The sequence below is a fragment of the Ipomoea nil genome, unplaced genomic scaffold (assembly GCF_001879475.1).
Source record: "Ipomoea nil cultivar Tokyo-kokei standard unplaced genomic scaffold, Asagao_1.1 scaffold2845, whole genome shotgun sequence".
NCBI classification, from domain to species: domain Eukaryota; kingdom Viridiplantae; phylum Streptophyta; class Magnoliopsida; order Solanales; family Convolvulaceae; genus Ipomoea; species Ipomoea nil.
In genome coordinates this window covers 9,490,175-9,507,496 of record NW_017619273.1, presented here as the reverse complement: position 1 = coordinate 9,507,496, position 17,322 = coordinate 9,490,175, and the positions used below count along the sequence as shown (strand labels likewise).

The following is a 17,322-nucleotide window of genomic DNA, read 5'->3' as shown; positions in this document are numbered from 1 at the left end:
ATTAGATATGAGATATACTAATACACTATCATCTCAGCTTTGAACATATTGGTAAATAGGTAACTCCAGCCAAGATCGCAAAATCACGTCTTCGAATCCTGTTTTAAGCCAGTCAGTTATGGTAAAATCACGTCTTCGAATCCTGTTTTAAGCCAGTCAGTTATGGTAAAATCACGTCTTCGAATCCTTGTTCCTTGATTTAAGCCAGTCAGTTATGGCAAAATCACGTCTTCGAATCTTTGCTCATTGATTTAAGCCAGTCAGTTATGAGTAACTTAAGCTGATTTACTTGGGATTTACATATTGGTAAGCATATGATTTATTGAAGTAAATCTTTGCTCCTTGATTTAAGCCAGTCAGTTATGAGTAACTTAAGCTGATTTACTTGGGATTTACATATTGGTAAGCATATGATTTATTGAAGTAATATTGTTTTACACAAAGAATTCAACTGAATCATACAATACAAAACAAGTTATTATGATATATATACAATGTGTGTGCTTGGATGAACTAACTCATCATGATCTTGAACTCATCAAAACCAAGAACTCCATCTCCATTAAGGTCAAATCTCCTAATCATAGCTTTGCAGTTATGGGTGGTGGTGGACTCCCCAAGCCTACACAACATCTTCTTCAAGCTCTTGGGAGTAATATAATCAGTGCCCTTCATTGCATACATCCCAAAAGCCTCTCTCAGCTCATCCTCCTTCCTCTCCCCCTCCATCAACTTAGTGAAATCCTCAATCCCCAACATCCCATCCCCGTCGGAGTCCGATAACCGCACCGCCTCCTCCGCCTCCTCCGCCGTCAGCTCCCCGCCTACCGCCCTCACCGCCCTCTGCAGCTCCGCCGCCGACACCCTCCCATCTCCATCCTCGTCAAAGTATGCGAAAACCCTCTCGTAGCAACTGCCATCTTCCTCAGATGAAAAAGAAGAAGAACTATCCTCCCCTTTGGCTCTCTTTCTGGTTAGCTTCGTACAAAAGCTCACAAACCCAGAATTCTTGGAAGGAGAAGAAGAAGAATGAGTGGCTTTCTTGGTGTTTCTGGGGCTGATAACCTCTTCTTGATTCATGGACTTTGACAACATTTGCAGAAGATATTTTGGTGCTGGAAAACTAGTGAAGTGTTTTAGTGTACGACCAAGCTTTTACGCACTACCTGATCTTATATATACGTGGGAGATTGCTATAGATTGGAAAGAACAAGAAAGGATAAGGTTGTTGTTTGCTGATAACACGAACAAATGTCTGTATGTATGTATATATTGTGGGCTGAGAGTGGGGGGAAAAGCAGTGGGAATTGGCGGTTTGCGGCGGTTTGTGGCAGTTGGATTCTGGGGGCAATGCGCGTACGGAAAATTCCTGGTAATTACATGAGATATGTTTTTAATGAATTCTTGGTATTTATTATTAGCGGCAAATTAAAGAAATGTTATATCTGGAAGTTGAAAAGTCAATAGCCAGAAATGTGTTGAATAAAACAAGGAAATAGAGTGAAAATAGGAGCAAGAATAATGTGTCATGGACGAGTCAACACGTCCAATATGATATGGAGTTTTTATGTCATGCTTATCTTGAGGGAAAAATAGATTTTCTATGAGGTGTACAATCATGTTCTTGTCCATTGGAGCTCAATTATTGATCATATTTCATTTTCTTTGTTTCTTTATTTTGTTTTGTTTTTATACACACACACAAATTTTGGATCAAATACAAATGCTTCTCCAGTTAAAAAAATGTGCACAATAGCTAACCATGTATTCCAAATCAACAGCTCATATTGAATATTAATTAAAAAATGTGCGGTGGCATAATTTACTTTTGAGTAAGTCAGATTGTTTTTTTATATTGAGTGCACATTTTTCTTCTTCGAGTGCATATTTATCTTCTCCGAGTGCATCTGTTTTGTTTTAATACTTAGTTTTCCCTTTGAGTGCACATCTTTGTGCCTTTGAGTGCAAAAATTTGATCTTCAAGTGCACGTTTTGTAGCCTTCAAGTGCATATTTTCCTCTAAGAGTGCACAATTAATTTTCTTCTAAATTTCTCTTTTAGTGTCTTTTTTTTTTTTCTTGCATTCTAGTGATCCTCTTTATGCTTTCAAGTGCTCAATTTCAAGCCTACAAGTGCACGTGTGTCTTACTATTGTATTAAAAAAAATAGTTAGCATTCCATTGAACCATTTTTTTTCCCTTCTAGTGCATGTTTTTAGCCTCAAGTGCGCACTTTGTAGCCTTCAAGTGCATTGATGGAATTAATTAAACCGGGGGTCCGTATTAATTAACCCGAATAAACGTAACAAGTATATAATTAGATGATAATAGGGGTACGAACATAGTCACGGGGACTAATATTGTACTAATTGTGTATGAAGTGCTATTACAAGGGTGTAATACTATCACAGGTAATAGTTTAGGACAAAAGGTAGAACATGATTTGTAATGTCAAGACAACGCGGTATTTATACAGGACATGAGCCAACAAACTCCGCTAAAGTCATGGTAGGCCACAAGACTAAGTCGAGGCCCCCCTAGTGGGCCCGTGAGACTAGGTCAAGGCCCATCATTCTGGGCCTCGGGCGCTCGGGCTATGCACTCCTAGACCCGGGTCCCTATTATTGGGCCATATATTTCCAATATATCCATCATCAGTCCCCCACTCTTTAAGTTGCGAGAAGTCGACAACGAGAGAGAGTAAACGTGTGGCCCAATTGAAACCGCTCGAGGCTCTAGACTTGGATGAATGTTTCATGGTCAACTTGATAAATATTTCGCTTATTCCAACACCTTCTAGGCTTTTAGCTTTGTGATCCGAGTCTTCGTTGCTCGATAGTGGGTTGTTCGGACGACGCATGATCGCTTATTTGAGTTTTGCTCGCATAGTTTTGTTTTGTGTGTTTTTTTTTTCTCTTTACGTAGTATGTAGTTATTTGGCCAAGGATACTCTTGGTCCAAAAACTCTTCCGTTGGGGTTGGTACGCGAGGTCGGACCTCGTGCCCCCTTAGGGTACGTTAGCCGCTTGGGCCGAGTCCCGCCGGACTAAGCCACCGAGCTCTTCCGTCGGGGTTGGTACGCGAGGTCGGACCTCGTGCCCCCTTAGGGTGATAGCTCTTCGATCCAAGTCATTTGACACCAGGCCGTTATGCTCTTCCGCCGGGGCTGGTACGCGAGGTCGGACCTCATGCCCCCTTAGGGTATTGAGCGAGCAAGTTTTTTTTTTTTTTTTTTTTTTTTTTTTTTTTAAACAACCGAAATTGGCTTGTGGCTTGGACTCCCCCCTCAGAAGGGTAAAATTTGACGAACTCGGAGTAATTTTGCAATCGAACAATTATTTTATTATAATAAAACAAATTGTTGGTCGAAACAACATTCATGAAATAGGCCAATAATAGGCTCTTCCATCCCGTAGTGAACGAGGGCGGACCCCGTATCACCGTTAGGAAATGCCAAGGTCAGGGCCGACGCGCACGGCCGTGACCATGGATATATTGATTACTTTGCCTAGCCGTGGTCGGACCTCATAACGCCACTAGGACTAACCAATAATAATAATAATAATAATAATAATAATAATAATAATAATAAAACCACGCTGTGTTTCCCCTTACTGCATAAGCAGATTCCTTTGATTCTTGCTTCATGATTTCAAAAGCAGTTTGAGCTTAGCTTGGTCCAAATCATGTTGCCATGACATAGAGGTTCATGCCTCCTTCATGGTTCCCTTGAGGGCATCATTAGCAGAGCTTGCAGGTTTGAGGAATACAAGCTAAGTGAATTTATTCCCCACACATAGCGGCTCTAAGCCTAATATTCTTCAGTGATGCAGAAAACTATGGAGCCTGCTATGAGATAAGGTGTGTAATTGCAAGAAAAACCATAAATCTTTGGTGATCGCAGTCATTAATTTGAGCCTTGCAAGTGATGCATCACCACATATACATTTAGAGTTATCTCAATCGGCATTTCTCCGAATCGCAAAGGGGTGGCGATGCTCCGGTCCAATATCCATCTCCAATATACTTTCTGGTGGAAGTGTTTTGTTGATGCTACGTCACTTTGAGCATGAAGTAGGCTCTAAGCGATTAGAGTTTCATCAAGAGTTCAAAGAGATCACAATATTCCGGTCACTAGTTCCAATATTCAATGTCGGATGTGCCTCACGCATCATCGCCTTTGCCCTAGAAATCTCTCACATGCATTCCAAATTGCTGCCATTCTCCCCTAAACAGACCCAATAACATTGTTAAGAACCACAATCTCTACAGTTGTATTTGTCACAATGGCAGACATTGCTGCTATTCTGATTTATTCCAACTTGCAGCTGCGATTATGCCGGGGCTTCCTTAAAGAACCCCGCTTCAGTCTAACTGCCTTCCCCGCTGCGAGCATTGTCGCAGAGTCTCGCCATCTTCGCTGTGCCACTTTAGGAGAGCGATGTAGATGGCTCCACTTCCGGCGGTGGCGTTGTGATATGAATAATGATAATGCTTCATCCGACATTCTACCCAAGCCGTGGACACTGTGTTTGAAGTAACATAATTGCAGATACGTAACAGAGAGATCGAAGCGCTCCACTTCGCACCTCATTCATGCGACCCGAAACTCCCGCAACTGCCCGGGCAAAGGGGCGGAAGTTCCGGTTTGTTCGCCACACTCATCGTCAACAACAACAATTTCTTCATAAAAGAAGTTTATTGAGGTTAAGGTCTGAAGCGTCGTCGCCCCATCGCGATCTTGGATTTGAGCCATTAGTGCCCCTGGGGCTGTTTCCGGTCGCTGATGTCAGGCTGGATCCAAATTGCAGCAGCGAAGCCCGAGCCGAAGACAACATGTGGTGTGCGCCTGTGAAGTCGCTGTGCTCGGTTTATCACCTGGCCTCGGCTTCCGCTCGTGTGGACACGAAGAGGCTCCTTAGAGTTGAGCCAATCACCATGGCTTCACGCTCAACAGAAGGCAGGCAGCGCCGCGCTGTTGTGGTGTATGATCCGAGCAAGCACTGTCATACCGCGGAGGACAAGAAACTGGGCGGCAGATGGTCTCTGGGACACATCGTGGAAAATCCATCAAGGTCACCATGAACTATGCGAAGAAGATCGAGGGAGATCCTTAATTTGTTGTTCTGATGGGGATTGTGTCAAATTTTTGAATTGAATCAGCAGGGAATTAATAATGAGACCCAAAATGTTCCCATCAGGAAACAACAGGTTCCAAAATGCTCAGATGCTGACGAAGACGCCATGACCCCGTCATTGAAGAGCTTTTCGCCAAGACTAGGAAATCGATTGTATATTACTTATTAAAGATTTGCAGAGTTGTGGCGGTGGGCATGGAGTGGACACAGATGCCATTTCTTAAGGACCAGATCTTCTATGGCCGGCGATTCATGCTATCATGCGCCATTCTTCGAGCCTAAAACGGGTGGCTCGGTTCCGGTGGTGGCGAGCCAGTGGTCGGAGGATGATGCGAGGACCATCGATGCGGTTGCGCGAGGTGGCAACGAAGCATATCAAGGAGAGGCAGAGCAATTGGGGCTACCCGATGCCTATCGTCAGCCTAGATCTTATTTGAAACTTAGCTTTGATCATAGTTTTGATTTCTGCATGTTAGGAAAATATAACAGCTGGTAGTGGAAAATGGCCATGCAACTCAGACGCTGCGGAAGAATATAGACATGGATGCTGGTGGTTCAGGTCCCTCCCGGAGGGGTCCATCACCACCTTTGCGGACCTCACCCGGCAGTTCCTGTCCCATTTTGCCACCAGCATGCAGCGAAAGAAGCAAATCGCCGACCTGCGCGAGCTAAAGCAGGGGAGCTCGGAGTCATTGGCCGAGTACCTCAGCAAGTGGAAGAAGGAGACCATGGGGGTCGCCAACTTTGATGGGAAGTCAGCCATGCCAATTTTCCGAAACAACTTGAGGTCGGGAGCTTTCCACCAGGACCTCATTCGGTACCCCCCCAGGACTTATACCGACCTGATGGACAGGGCAGCCAGGTACGCTGACGCCGAGGCTGCCGAGAAGAGGAAGAAGGAGCAGGAGGAAGGGAGAGGTCGGAAAGACAAGGCACCCCAGGAGGAGCGCAAGGCGCCACGACCGCACCGACGTGAGTACGCGGAGGGCCCAGGCTGAACCCCACACGCTATCTCACCCTGCTGACACAACCTGTGGGTACCATCTTGGTGCACGCGGAGGACCAAGGAATCTTGGTATTCCCAAAGGAGGAGTGCATGAAGATATCGGCGAGGGGGGACCCCAACAAGTATTGCAGGTTCCACCGGCTGAAGGGGCACGACATAGACGAATGCATCTTCCTGAAAAGACAAAGTGAGGAGCTCATCCAAATGGGTTACCTCGGCCAATTCATTAAGAAGCCCGGCCAGGCGCATGGCCAGAAGCAGGGCAATGTCTGGAGAAAGGGGAGAGGCCAGACACCATCCACCTCGGCACCCCGGAAGAGGGACCACGACCACAGCTCTGAGGAGGAGGAGAAGACAACAGAGGACTCCCAACCCCCGAAGAAACGTGCCATTTTCCTCATCTTTGTGGGGCCCAAGAGAGGAGACTCGCCAACCGAGAGGAAGAGGTGGGCGCGAAGCTTGTACGTGGGGGAGGTCACACGAACACCCCACGAGAAAAAACCAAAGAGAGAGCCCATCACGTTCACCGACGCCGACCTACCCGACGGTCCTCTCCCCCACCGAGACGCCCTGGTGGTCAAGTTGGACATCAACGACGTGGTGGTGCACCGTGTGCTCGTAGACACGGGTAGCTCCATCAACGTCATGTACCACGACACGTTCACCCGGCTGGGACTCTCGAGAGGGCAGCAGGAGCAGGTACGGACCCCCCTCTCCGGGTTCACGGGGGACTCAATCGAGACAGAAGGGTCGATCACTTTGGAGGTGGAGATAGGCACCCCACCTCACACCAAGAGGTGGGAGGTCGAGTTCGTAGTCGTTAAGATCAATTGCGCCCACAACATTATACTCAGTCGACCCGCCCTGGAGGACCTCAGGTGCGTGATTTCCATGGAGCACCTGTGTCTCAAGTTCCCGACACCAGTCGGGGTCGGGGTCGCCCGGGGGGACCAAAAGGTAAGCCGCAGCTGCTACTTGAAGGCGTGTCGTCAAATTGGTCAAAAGGACCTCCAGGTCCTTACCATCGCCGAGAAGGCATTTTGAGAGGAAGCAGGTCGACCTCGGGCCGAGCCTGTGGTCGAGACAGAGGAGGTCATCCTCGACCTCAGCCGACCCGATCGGGTCGTGAAGGTGGGGTCGGCCTCCCGGCCGACCTCCGGGCACGGATAATCAACACCATCAGGAGCTACAAGGAGATCTTCGCGTGGGGCCCCAAGGATATGCCGGGCCTCAGTCGAGACGTGATCACGCACAAGCTGGCTGTTGACCCCGCGGTCAAGTCAGTCCAACAACGCAAGAGGTACCTCTCCGCCGAGAGGAGGGAGTTCGTCAAAAAGGAGGTCGACACCCTGCTAGAGATCGGCCATGTCAGGGAATTCATATACCCCACATGGCTAGCCAATGTGGTCCTCGTCCCAAAGCCACCCACCTGGAGGATGTGCGTGGACTACACCGACCTCAACAAGGCCTGCCCTATGGACCCTTTCCCCCTCCCCAACATTGACCAGCTGGTGGACGAGACTGCAGGTTGCGCCCTTATGAGCTTCCTAGATGCGTTCAGGGGGTACCACCAGATTTTCATGGAGGAGGCCGACGAGGAAAAGACAGCTTTCACCACACCAGAAGGGGTCTACTGCTATAAGGTCATGGCTTTCGGGCTAAAAAATTCAGGGGCCAGCTACACCCGAATGGTGGCCAAGGTGTTCAAGCAGGTCCTCGGCCGCAACCTACAGGCCTACGTCGACGACATGATTGTTAAGAGCACCAACGCCGACCTCCACACGGTCGACCTTACCGAGGTATTTTCAATTATGCAACGCTTCAATTTACAGTTGAACCCCTTTCGGGGTGCACGGGGGGAAATTTTTGGGGTACATGGTCTCGAAGAGGGGCATTGAGCCCAACCCTGACAAGGTCAAGGCCATCCTGGACATGGAACCTCCGAGGTCCCTCCGGGAGGTCCAGCGCCTCAACGGGCGGTTAGCAGCCCTTGGCTGTTTCCTTTCGAGGTCGGCGGAGAAGTCCTTACCGTTCTTTGGAGTCCTCAAAAAGACTAAGGGCTTCGAGTGGTCCGAAGAGTGCCAGAAGGCGTTCGAGGACCTCAAGTGTTAGGAATAAAGTGTAATGATTTTGATATGCCAAATATGTATTTGTAGATCCCCCAATTTTATTTTATAGGTCTAGTAGAGTCTTAGACCATGATCGGGAAATTATTTAAGTTGCAAAAGAGAAAAACAGAGGAAGATGCATGAAAATGGAAGAAGAAGATATCAAGCCTAAAATCAAGAATTTGTCTGGAGAAAATGACAAATTGAAGAAGAAGATGAATGGTGTAATATTCACGTCAATGCTACACAAAAGATATCCCAGAAGAATTTTCGTTGAAGAAAATTACGATTGGAAGAATGCATGAAATTAACTTGGAGATTAAGCATCTATGGAAAGAAAGAAGTACACAAAAGAAGATTGGAGATTTAATCAATAGTTGTACGGATGAAGTGGATGATGCTTGATATATTATGTGAAATGGCTCAAGTTTGAATCTCACCATCAACAATTTGAATTGGGAGCTAGTTTGAGAGAAATTGAAATTGTTTGAAATTGGGAAATAGTTTCACATGGAATCAATTCAAGTTGTAGTATGGGATGCAATTCAAATTGGGGAGCAATTGAATTGAGATGAAATTCAATATCAGGAGAAGTTCCAATTTCGAAGTAATTGGAGCACCAAGTCAAGGTTAATGCAATTCAAATTGAGAAGTAATTGGAGCACCAGGAGAAGTTGGGTGGAACTTCAAAGCCAGCTTGAAGTCTGAGAACACCCAGACAAGATTAAAATGAAGATTATTTTTAAATCTCTACACCAAAACAGAGACCCAGATATTCCCACTCACAGGGCGTTTGGTTAGAGGGGGGGAATTATATGGGAAAAGAATTGTAATTCCATGGGAGTTGAATTACTGGGAATCAAGTGGGAATTTAAATTCCAGTGTTTGGTTGACAGGAATAGAATTACTGGGAATTTCAATTCCAATGTTTGGTATACATGGGAATTGAAAGGGAATAAGTAGTATAAAGTCAAAAATGTCTATTATTGTTGTTAGACATTAATTTTAAGCTAAAAAAGGAATGGGTAATTTTGACTCATCACTATCTTTTTTTCCCAGGAATTAAAATACTAGGGGGGACATGGGATTTTAATTCCATGAAAATGGGGGAATTGCAATTCCCTCCAACCAAACTATGGAATTTAATGGCCTTTGGAATTAGGTGGGAATTAAGTGGGAAGAGAATTTAAAATCCCTCCAACCAAACGCCCTGTCAACGTTAAACCAGAGGAATATAATATGAAGTTTGGGAGCTCATTTATATGGAGATGAAGATCCATCAACGGCTAGCTTATCTCTTTCTGACATCTTTGCAGAAGATAAGATAAGATCTCTGACAAAAAGATACAGAATTCAAAAATGAGATCGTCTCTATCCAACGGGCAGATCCTCATTACCAGCTATAAAATGATGAAGATATGAAGACTTGAAGAACACAAGAGAGCAGACAATGAACTTAAGAAGATATACGAGCAAAGAGCAGAGAGCTAAAAAGCTAAGAGCTAAAATCTTCAAGTGTGAGAAAAGAAAAAGAACTCAGAGAGCTTCAAGAGAAAAATATTCTGAGAGTTCTTAAACAGAGCAAAACAGAGCATAAAAATCAAGTGCTTTACTTGATTCATCCAAAGAGAGAAAACACTCAGAGCGTTCAAGAGAAATCCCTCAAGAGTGTTAATCTTCATCTAAGAGACCTGCGCATCATTGAAGATCAACTACAGAGTCTCAGAAGTTGGAAGCAAGACAACACTTGTTTTGGAGCAAAACAAGAGAAGGGAGGAAAGTAGCACGGAGTTGTGAAATCCTGGATTGTCACACGGAGCTGTGAGATCCGAAGCAGCAGTGTCGGAGGCACTGGGCGTGATTAGTGCGGGCTTTGTGATCAAAGCACTAGATCACGGGATACGTTTCTACCAGAGTGTGGAAGACGGGGGGAAAGTAACGCGGAGTCGTGAAATCCTGGGATAGTAGCGCGGCGACGTGAAACCCGAAGCAGCAGTGTGGTGTCACTGGGCGTGATTAGTGTGGGCTTGGTGATCAAAGCACTAGATCACGGAAATTCATTGTATCTTGGAACCAAGAAGTTGTGGATATAGTGAATTGCTCTTGGAGATAAGAGCAAGTGGAGTAGGAGGATTACACCACCTCGCGAACCACTGTAATTGTCTTGTGTTCTTTACTGCTTTCTTTACTTACTACTCTTTACTTATATGCTCTACACGAGATATATCCTCACACAATCTCACACACACTTTATCTTTATTTAATTTCCGCTGTGCACCATACTCTAACAATCTAGTTAAGAGTTTTGGTTTATCTCCCTGTCTTAGCAATTGTTGTGCTGTGCGAAAAAGCTTGAAAATCTATTCAACCCCCCCCCCCCCCCCCTCCCCCTCTAGACTTTCACCTTACCTCTTTTGGGACCAACATCAAGACGTACCTGATGTCGCTCCCCCCCCCCGCCCCCCTGGCCAAACCCATTAAGGGGGAGGTCCTATATCTGTACCTGGGCATCTCGCAGGCCGCGGTTAGCTCCGTGCGGGTCCGGGACGACGAGGGGGCCCAACGGCCCGTATACAACACGAGCCGAGCTCTACGGGGGGCGGAGATCAGGTACACACCCGTGGAGAAGGCCATCTTCGCGGTAGATGTGACGGCAAAGAAGCTGAACCACTACTTCCAGGCCCACCCCGTACAGGTCCTCACGAACCAGCCACTAGACGCGGTGCTGAGGGCCTCGGAATCGGCCAGCAGGTTGGTCAGGTGGGCCATGCGGCTAAGCCAGTTCGACATCCAATTCAAGCCCAGACCCGCCATCAAGGGGCAGGCACTGGCTGACTTCATACTCGAGTGTACCGCCCGGGAGGCCGCGGAGCGGGTCCGGGACGAAGATGAGGAGTGTAGACCCTCTCAACGGACGGGTCTTCCAGCACCAAAAGCTGCGGGGGTGGAGTCGTCCTCATCACCCCAGAGGGGTTTCGGGCCTATTACGCCCTCCGCTTCGCGTTCAAGTTATCCAATAACGAAGCCGAGTACGAGGCGCTCCTGGGAGGGCTCCGCCTCACGTTGAATATGAGGGTGGAGAAGCTCAAAATCCGGTGTGACTCCAGGCTTGTGGTGGGACATGTTACAGGTGAATTTGAAGCAAGTGATGAAAGGATGAGGAGGTACCGGGACGTGGTGCTCCAGCTACTGGGGCAGCTGATCAATTACGAGGTCTTACAGGTGCCCCGAGACTAGAACACAAACGCTGACATGTTATCCAAACTCGCCCAAGGGGCCCCGGAACATATCTCAAAAATAGCCCGAATTGAAGATTTCAAGAGGTCGAGCCTGGACGCCTACCCGGTCCTACCTGTGCAAACCCGGCCTCCCTGCTGGTTAGACCACCTCAAGGAGTACAAGAAGACAGGCGCACTGCCTCCCGACGAGGTCGATGCCAAGCTGGTGAAACGAAGAGCCCCTACGTACGTAATCATGGGGGACACAGTTTACAAGAGGTCCTATAACGGCGCCTTGTTACGCTGCCTGTACCCAGACGAGGCCAGAGCGGTCATGGAAGAAATCCACGAGGGGACCTGCTCCGCCCACAAGGGGGCCTTCGCCATGTCCCGAAGGGCCATCTTACAGGGGTACTTTTGGCCCAAAATGGCCAAGGAGTGCGCCGACTACGCTAGAAGTTGCGAGACCTGCCAGCACTTCCAGGTTACCCCCGGCCGACCCGCCACGAGCTACACCCCCATCAGCTCGGTCATCCCCTTTTCCAGGTGGGGAGTGGACCTAGTGGGAGCTCTACCCATGGGGTCGGGAAAAAGGAAGTAGCTCATAGTTGCAGTGGACTACTTTACCAAGTGGGTGGAGGCGGAACCACTAGCAACCATAACAAGCGCCCGTTGCAAGCACTTTGTGTACAAAAACATTTTGTGCCGTTTTGGGGTCCTGATACAACTCATCACCGACAACGGACGCCAATTCGAGGGGCAAGAATTCAAGGGGTTCTGTGCAGAGTGGCACATTACTCACAGCCGGGTGGCCGTGTGCTACCCTCAAGCAAATGGGCAGGTGGAGAATGCCAACCACACTATAGTGGATGGTCTGAAAAAGAAACTGAAATCCGCAGGGGGGGCGTGGGTAGAGGAGCTCGACTCCATTCTTTGGGCCTACCGCACCACCCCCCGGAGGGCCACTGGGGAGACACCTTTCTCCTTGGCCTACGGTTTCGAAGCGCGAGCCCCGGCAGAGGTGGTCATACCTTCCCGCCGGGAGGAGGACTACGACCCCGACACGAATGAGGAGAACCATAGAACTGACCTCCACCTGATCGATGACAGGCGCGAAGCAGCTGCGATCCGAGCTGAGAACTACTAGAGGCAAACCAAGGCATACCATGACAAGCGGGTCCAGCCCCGCTACTTCCAAGCATACTAGTGAAGGGCCAACCACCACACACTGCCACAAGCTTCGCCGGAAGAGAAGGAAGCCGCCGGACTGACAAGCTTCGCTGAAAACCAGAAACACCGCCGCATCTTGCCTGTTGTCGAGAAGGTAGCTACGTTGGAGACCACCGCGTTGTCAACCACCCTTGTGCTGCTCTGCATGTCCGGCCGCCATTGTTGGTCAAAGAAGGTAAGTGGCATGGGTGAGAAGGTCTTAGCTCTATTGGTGAGGGGATGAGAGGAAACTGAGAGAAACGATCGGAAAGAGGCTGTGACATTTAATATAGGTGAAAAGACAATATTGCCCTCACATTTAACACTAAACTTAACGGAGGACCACATGTGGTTATTTTTGAAAAGATGGAGGACGTCTCATGATCGTTTAAAAGTCGGATGACCACAACTGTTATATGGCGCGAACATATTGGCACAGAATTGAAAAAGCCACGGAGGACCATTGGAGGTATCAACTATATATATATGTAAAATTGAAACTTATAGTAAAAAATTCAGATTAAAGAGCTCAATTAACATATGTTCAATTAGTGGGTCTGGATCTAAATATCTAATTAGTTTAATGTATAATTAATTGTGATTACTGAAAGACATCCCTTTCAAAAAAAAAAAAAAAAAAAAAAGAAGTGAAAGACATATAGAACATAGAAATGAGTCAGGTTATCCACATTTGAACTAACCCATTTATCAATTTTTTTAATTCCTCTCTTTTTTTATTCTTAAAAGTTATTCAAAATAAAAATATAAAGATTATGGTAATACATTAATATAGCTTCCAATAAGAATTAAATACTTCTTTTTTTGGTATATTTGAACTTTTGAAGCCCTCAAAGGAAGGCATTAACGAAACCTTGAAACTAGCCTACCACGGGCGTCAGCTTCAAGTAAGGCGTTGAACATCACCGGGAGGGAGTCTAGAACGAGCGTCCCCCAAACCACATTTTGATCAAAGTTGGCCAACCAATTCGCACACTGATTCTCCTCCCTTTCGATATGAGAAATCCTGATCATATTAAACTTTCTATCGAGATCAAAACAATTTTTGATAAACGTAATGACTGACTCTTCTTCATAACTTCCCCGATTCAGAATTGCGACCACTGCCGCCGAATCCATTATAAGAATTAAATACTAGTAATTAAGATTAATTAACAATTAAGAAATTACGCAGTCAAATCCCAACGGATACACATATACGGAGTACTATTTGTGGCCTCAATTTAGGGGCCCCACCTATCAGCTTGCTGACACGGCTCCAATTCATTCACTTCTAGAAGATTACACAGCTGACAATTTTTTTTCCTATAAATTTAATCCAAACTTAAAAGTCTATCATTGCTAGCTATTGAATAAGGTAAATTAAGATATGTCCTTTAATTAGCCAATACTTTCTGTTCCCATTTTTCCTATAATAATAATGATATATTTTTTACTGTACAAATTATTTCAACGCATTAAATTGTATTAATTAATTGATTATTAAAGAATATGTAGTGACTCTTCCATATGGAAGGTCATGAGATCGAGTCTCAGTGGAGACGGTGTTGACTCTTTGTGCTTCAACCCGTTGAGAAAGTATGGATGAATAAATACTACAATGTAATAGAGTTAATAATTTTCAAATATATATATATATATATATATATATATATATATATATATATATATATATATATATATATATTTTAATTTGATGTTAATCTGAACACAATATAATTTAAAAAGGAAAATTAATTGATTAGTGTAAAATTAGTCAAAACATAATTAATTAAAAGATATAGATGGTATTTAGATAGAGATATTATCGAATTAATTTAAAAAGGAAAATTATTTGATTAGTGTAAAAATAGTCAAAACATAATTAATTAAAAGAGTTAATACCCAAAATCGTCCTCGACTATAGTGGTTTTTCTCAATTTCGTCCTAAACGACTTTGGTGACCTAATATCATCCCAGACTTTTGTGTTTCGCTCAATTTAGTCCTCCATTTGTTATTCCGTCAAATTGGTGTTAAATAAAGGGACAATTCAATAATGTCAATATTGATCTCTCTTTACTTTCAACTTGTGAAGTGCGAAATTCCTCTTTCTTGTACGAATTACACCCAGAATTACTCCCGGACCTGCAAATCAAATTTTATATTCGCAGTTTTAGGAGTAATTCTGGGAGTAATTCGTAAAAAAAAAAAGGATTTCGCAGTTCACATATCTATGAGTAAAGAGATGCCAATATTAAAATTACTGAATTGTCTATTTATTTAACATCAAATGGACAGAATAACAAATGAGAGACTAAATTGAGCAAAAACACAAAAGTCTGGGACTAAATTGAGCGAAACACAAAAGTCTGGGACGATATTAGGTCACCAAAGTTGTTTAGGACGAAATTGAGAAAAACCACTATAGTCGAGGACGATTTTGGGTATTAACTCTTAATTAAAAGATATAGAGTGGTATTTAGGTGGAGTGATGTCAGTGCCCTACGTGACATTATCGAATTAATGTTAAAAGTAGGAACCATAGTATTTTTTTTTTTTCTCGCAAAGTTATATATTTATAACACTTTTCCCATAAATTATTCAAGTAGCGATTTTTTCTCCAAAAATATTAAATGAACATATTTACTCTTAAAATAAATTTTTATTTTTCTTCTCTAATAAATTATGACCACAATTTGGTTCAAACCAAACAAACATTATAGTAATCAAACTAAAATTTTTCAATTATAATTTAAAATTGAAACCCGATATTTAGAGTTTATTAAAATTGCGAACCAGAACGGTCCGTTCATGTTCCGAACGGAAAAAAATAAAATACATTTATTGTTACATTTCGACTATTTAAAAATAAAAAATAAAATTTTAAAATAAAGACGGTTCAAAATCGCGAACCGGATTCGGACTATGGCCATCCCTACGTATACGCAATAATTTGTTAGAAAAGAAAAATAAATAAAATATTTACTTTAAGGGTAAAAATGTCAATTTAACATATTAGGGAGGAAAACTGCCACTTTTAGAATAATTGAGGGAATATAAGAAGAAAAAGTGTCATTTTCCCTTAAAAGTATAAAGAATAAGGTGATTTTTAAATGAATTTTTATGCATTTAGAATTTTAGAATGATTAAATATATCATATAAAAATTATGCATTTCTTATAATTTTTTATACATTTATTAAAAATATAGACATTTTATACCAAAAACATAATTAAATGTCCATTTAACACTTTTATTTAGAGTGAGATGATTTTTTTTTTTTTTTTTTTTTTTGAGTACTATCAACGACGAGTTACAAATGTGCCAATTGAGCATAAGCTATTTAGAGAGTGAAATGAGTTTAGTTGTTTTTAAACATAATTTTAAATTTTAAATTTTATGAGTAAATAATTAAAAAAAAGTCAAATATATCACTAAATTTATCGTTTTTGTCCAATTGGTTTACTGAACTAAAAAATATGCAATAAAACAAGCAAAATATGCATGTGCAATTGAGACATTTTTCTAATTTATTTTAATACAATTTGAGTTGAAAGCATTTAATCTTTCATCCCAACTAGTATGACAAAGGAAATGACAACTCTAATTTTACGTATCGTGTTAGCAATATGATCAAATTTTACTAGGAGAAATTGAAAAAATATTTAAATTGCACATATTTTGATTGTTTGATGGTTTATTACACGCTTTTTAACTTCAGTGATTCAGTTACACATAAGCAATAAATTTAGTGACCTATATGATACTTTTTCCTAAATAATTTTACTTGAATCATGTGAGTTCAAGAGGATTTGTTGTTATAAAATAAAAAAAAATGGTCAAATAGACCCCTAAACTTTACTCAAAAAGTGCAATTAGGCCCTAGAACTTTTAAAAAAATGCAATTGAAGACTAGAACTTGTCATTTTGGGGCGTCTAAACCAAGTAGCCGGTTATTCATCTGGAATAACCGGCCACTTAAGATTCCGTGACATTCCGGTGAACTTAAATTTTATTTAAAAAAAAAAAAACATCAGGTTGTTAGGAACATTTCTGTAACTAGATTTTGATGATACCAAGCTTAGGAACTTAGACCACCCAATTCATTTTAAGTTTGATTAGAATTCAAGTCTCAGACCTGAGTTAAGTAGACCTCAACTCGTTGTACTCAAATGTAGTCGAGTCGTCCTATGTAATGAATCATCAGCAGCAAGTGAGGACGAATCAAGACAAGAAGAGTTGAAGACTTGAAGAATCTGAAGACCAAAAGGTTGCAAGTAACCAAATCATGGAACGGTCCGCCTTTTGAAGATTCTCAAGGACGAATGATTAAGACAAAGTCATTCGTTGATTGTTTGGACGATTGGTAAAGTCAACCAATCATGAGTGCACATACACGAGTTTATCTCGATATCAATAGATCGTGAGAACTAGCCAGAGACTTTCTCTGAGCATGAATAGTTCAATATCTCGTATGTGGGATATTTGTTTAGGGACAAAATGAGTCCTAAGAACAAATCCTTAAGTCAAACTATCATTAAATGTCTTGTTCTTTTGTGCAGTGATAAGTGACAAAACTGTCAGCACACTTCATGTGCCAACGGCTAAATAGTACTGACACCCACATGCACTCTTTGTCCTAAGGT

At 43.4% G+C, this 17,322-nt stretch overlaps 2 protein-coding genes across 2 annotated transcripts; one reads left to right on the top strand and one right to left on the bottom strand.

Moving 5' to 3' along the window:
- Positions 1 to 411: 411 nt before the first annotated feature.
- On the bottom strand, positions 412 to 1,259 carry LOC109159708 (calcium-binding protein CML39-like). The gene has a single exon (XM_019307805.1). It carries the CDS (start codon positions 1,093 to 1,095, stop codon positions 514 to 516), a length of 582 nt encoding a protein of 193 aa, XP_019163350.1. The 5' UTR covers positions 1,096 to 1,259; the 3' UTR covers positions 412 to 513.
- Positions 1,260 to 6,233: 4,974 nt separating this feature from the next.
- Positions 6,234 to 7,187, top strand: LOC109159956. The gene has a single exon (XM_019308069.1). It carries the CDS (start codon positions 6,234 to 6,236, stop codon positions 7,185 to 7,187), a length of 954 nt encoding a protein of 317 aa, XP_019163614.1.
- The last annotated feature ends 10,135 nt before the right edge of the window (positions 7,188 to 17,322 follow it).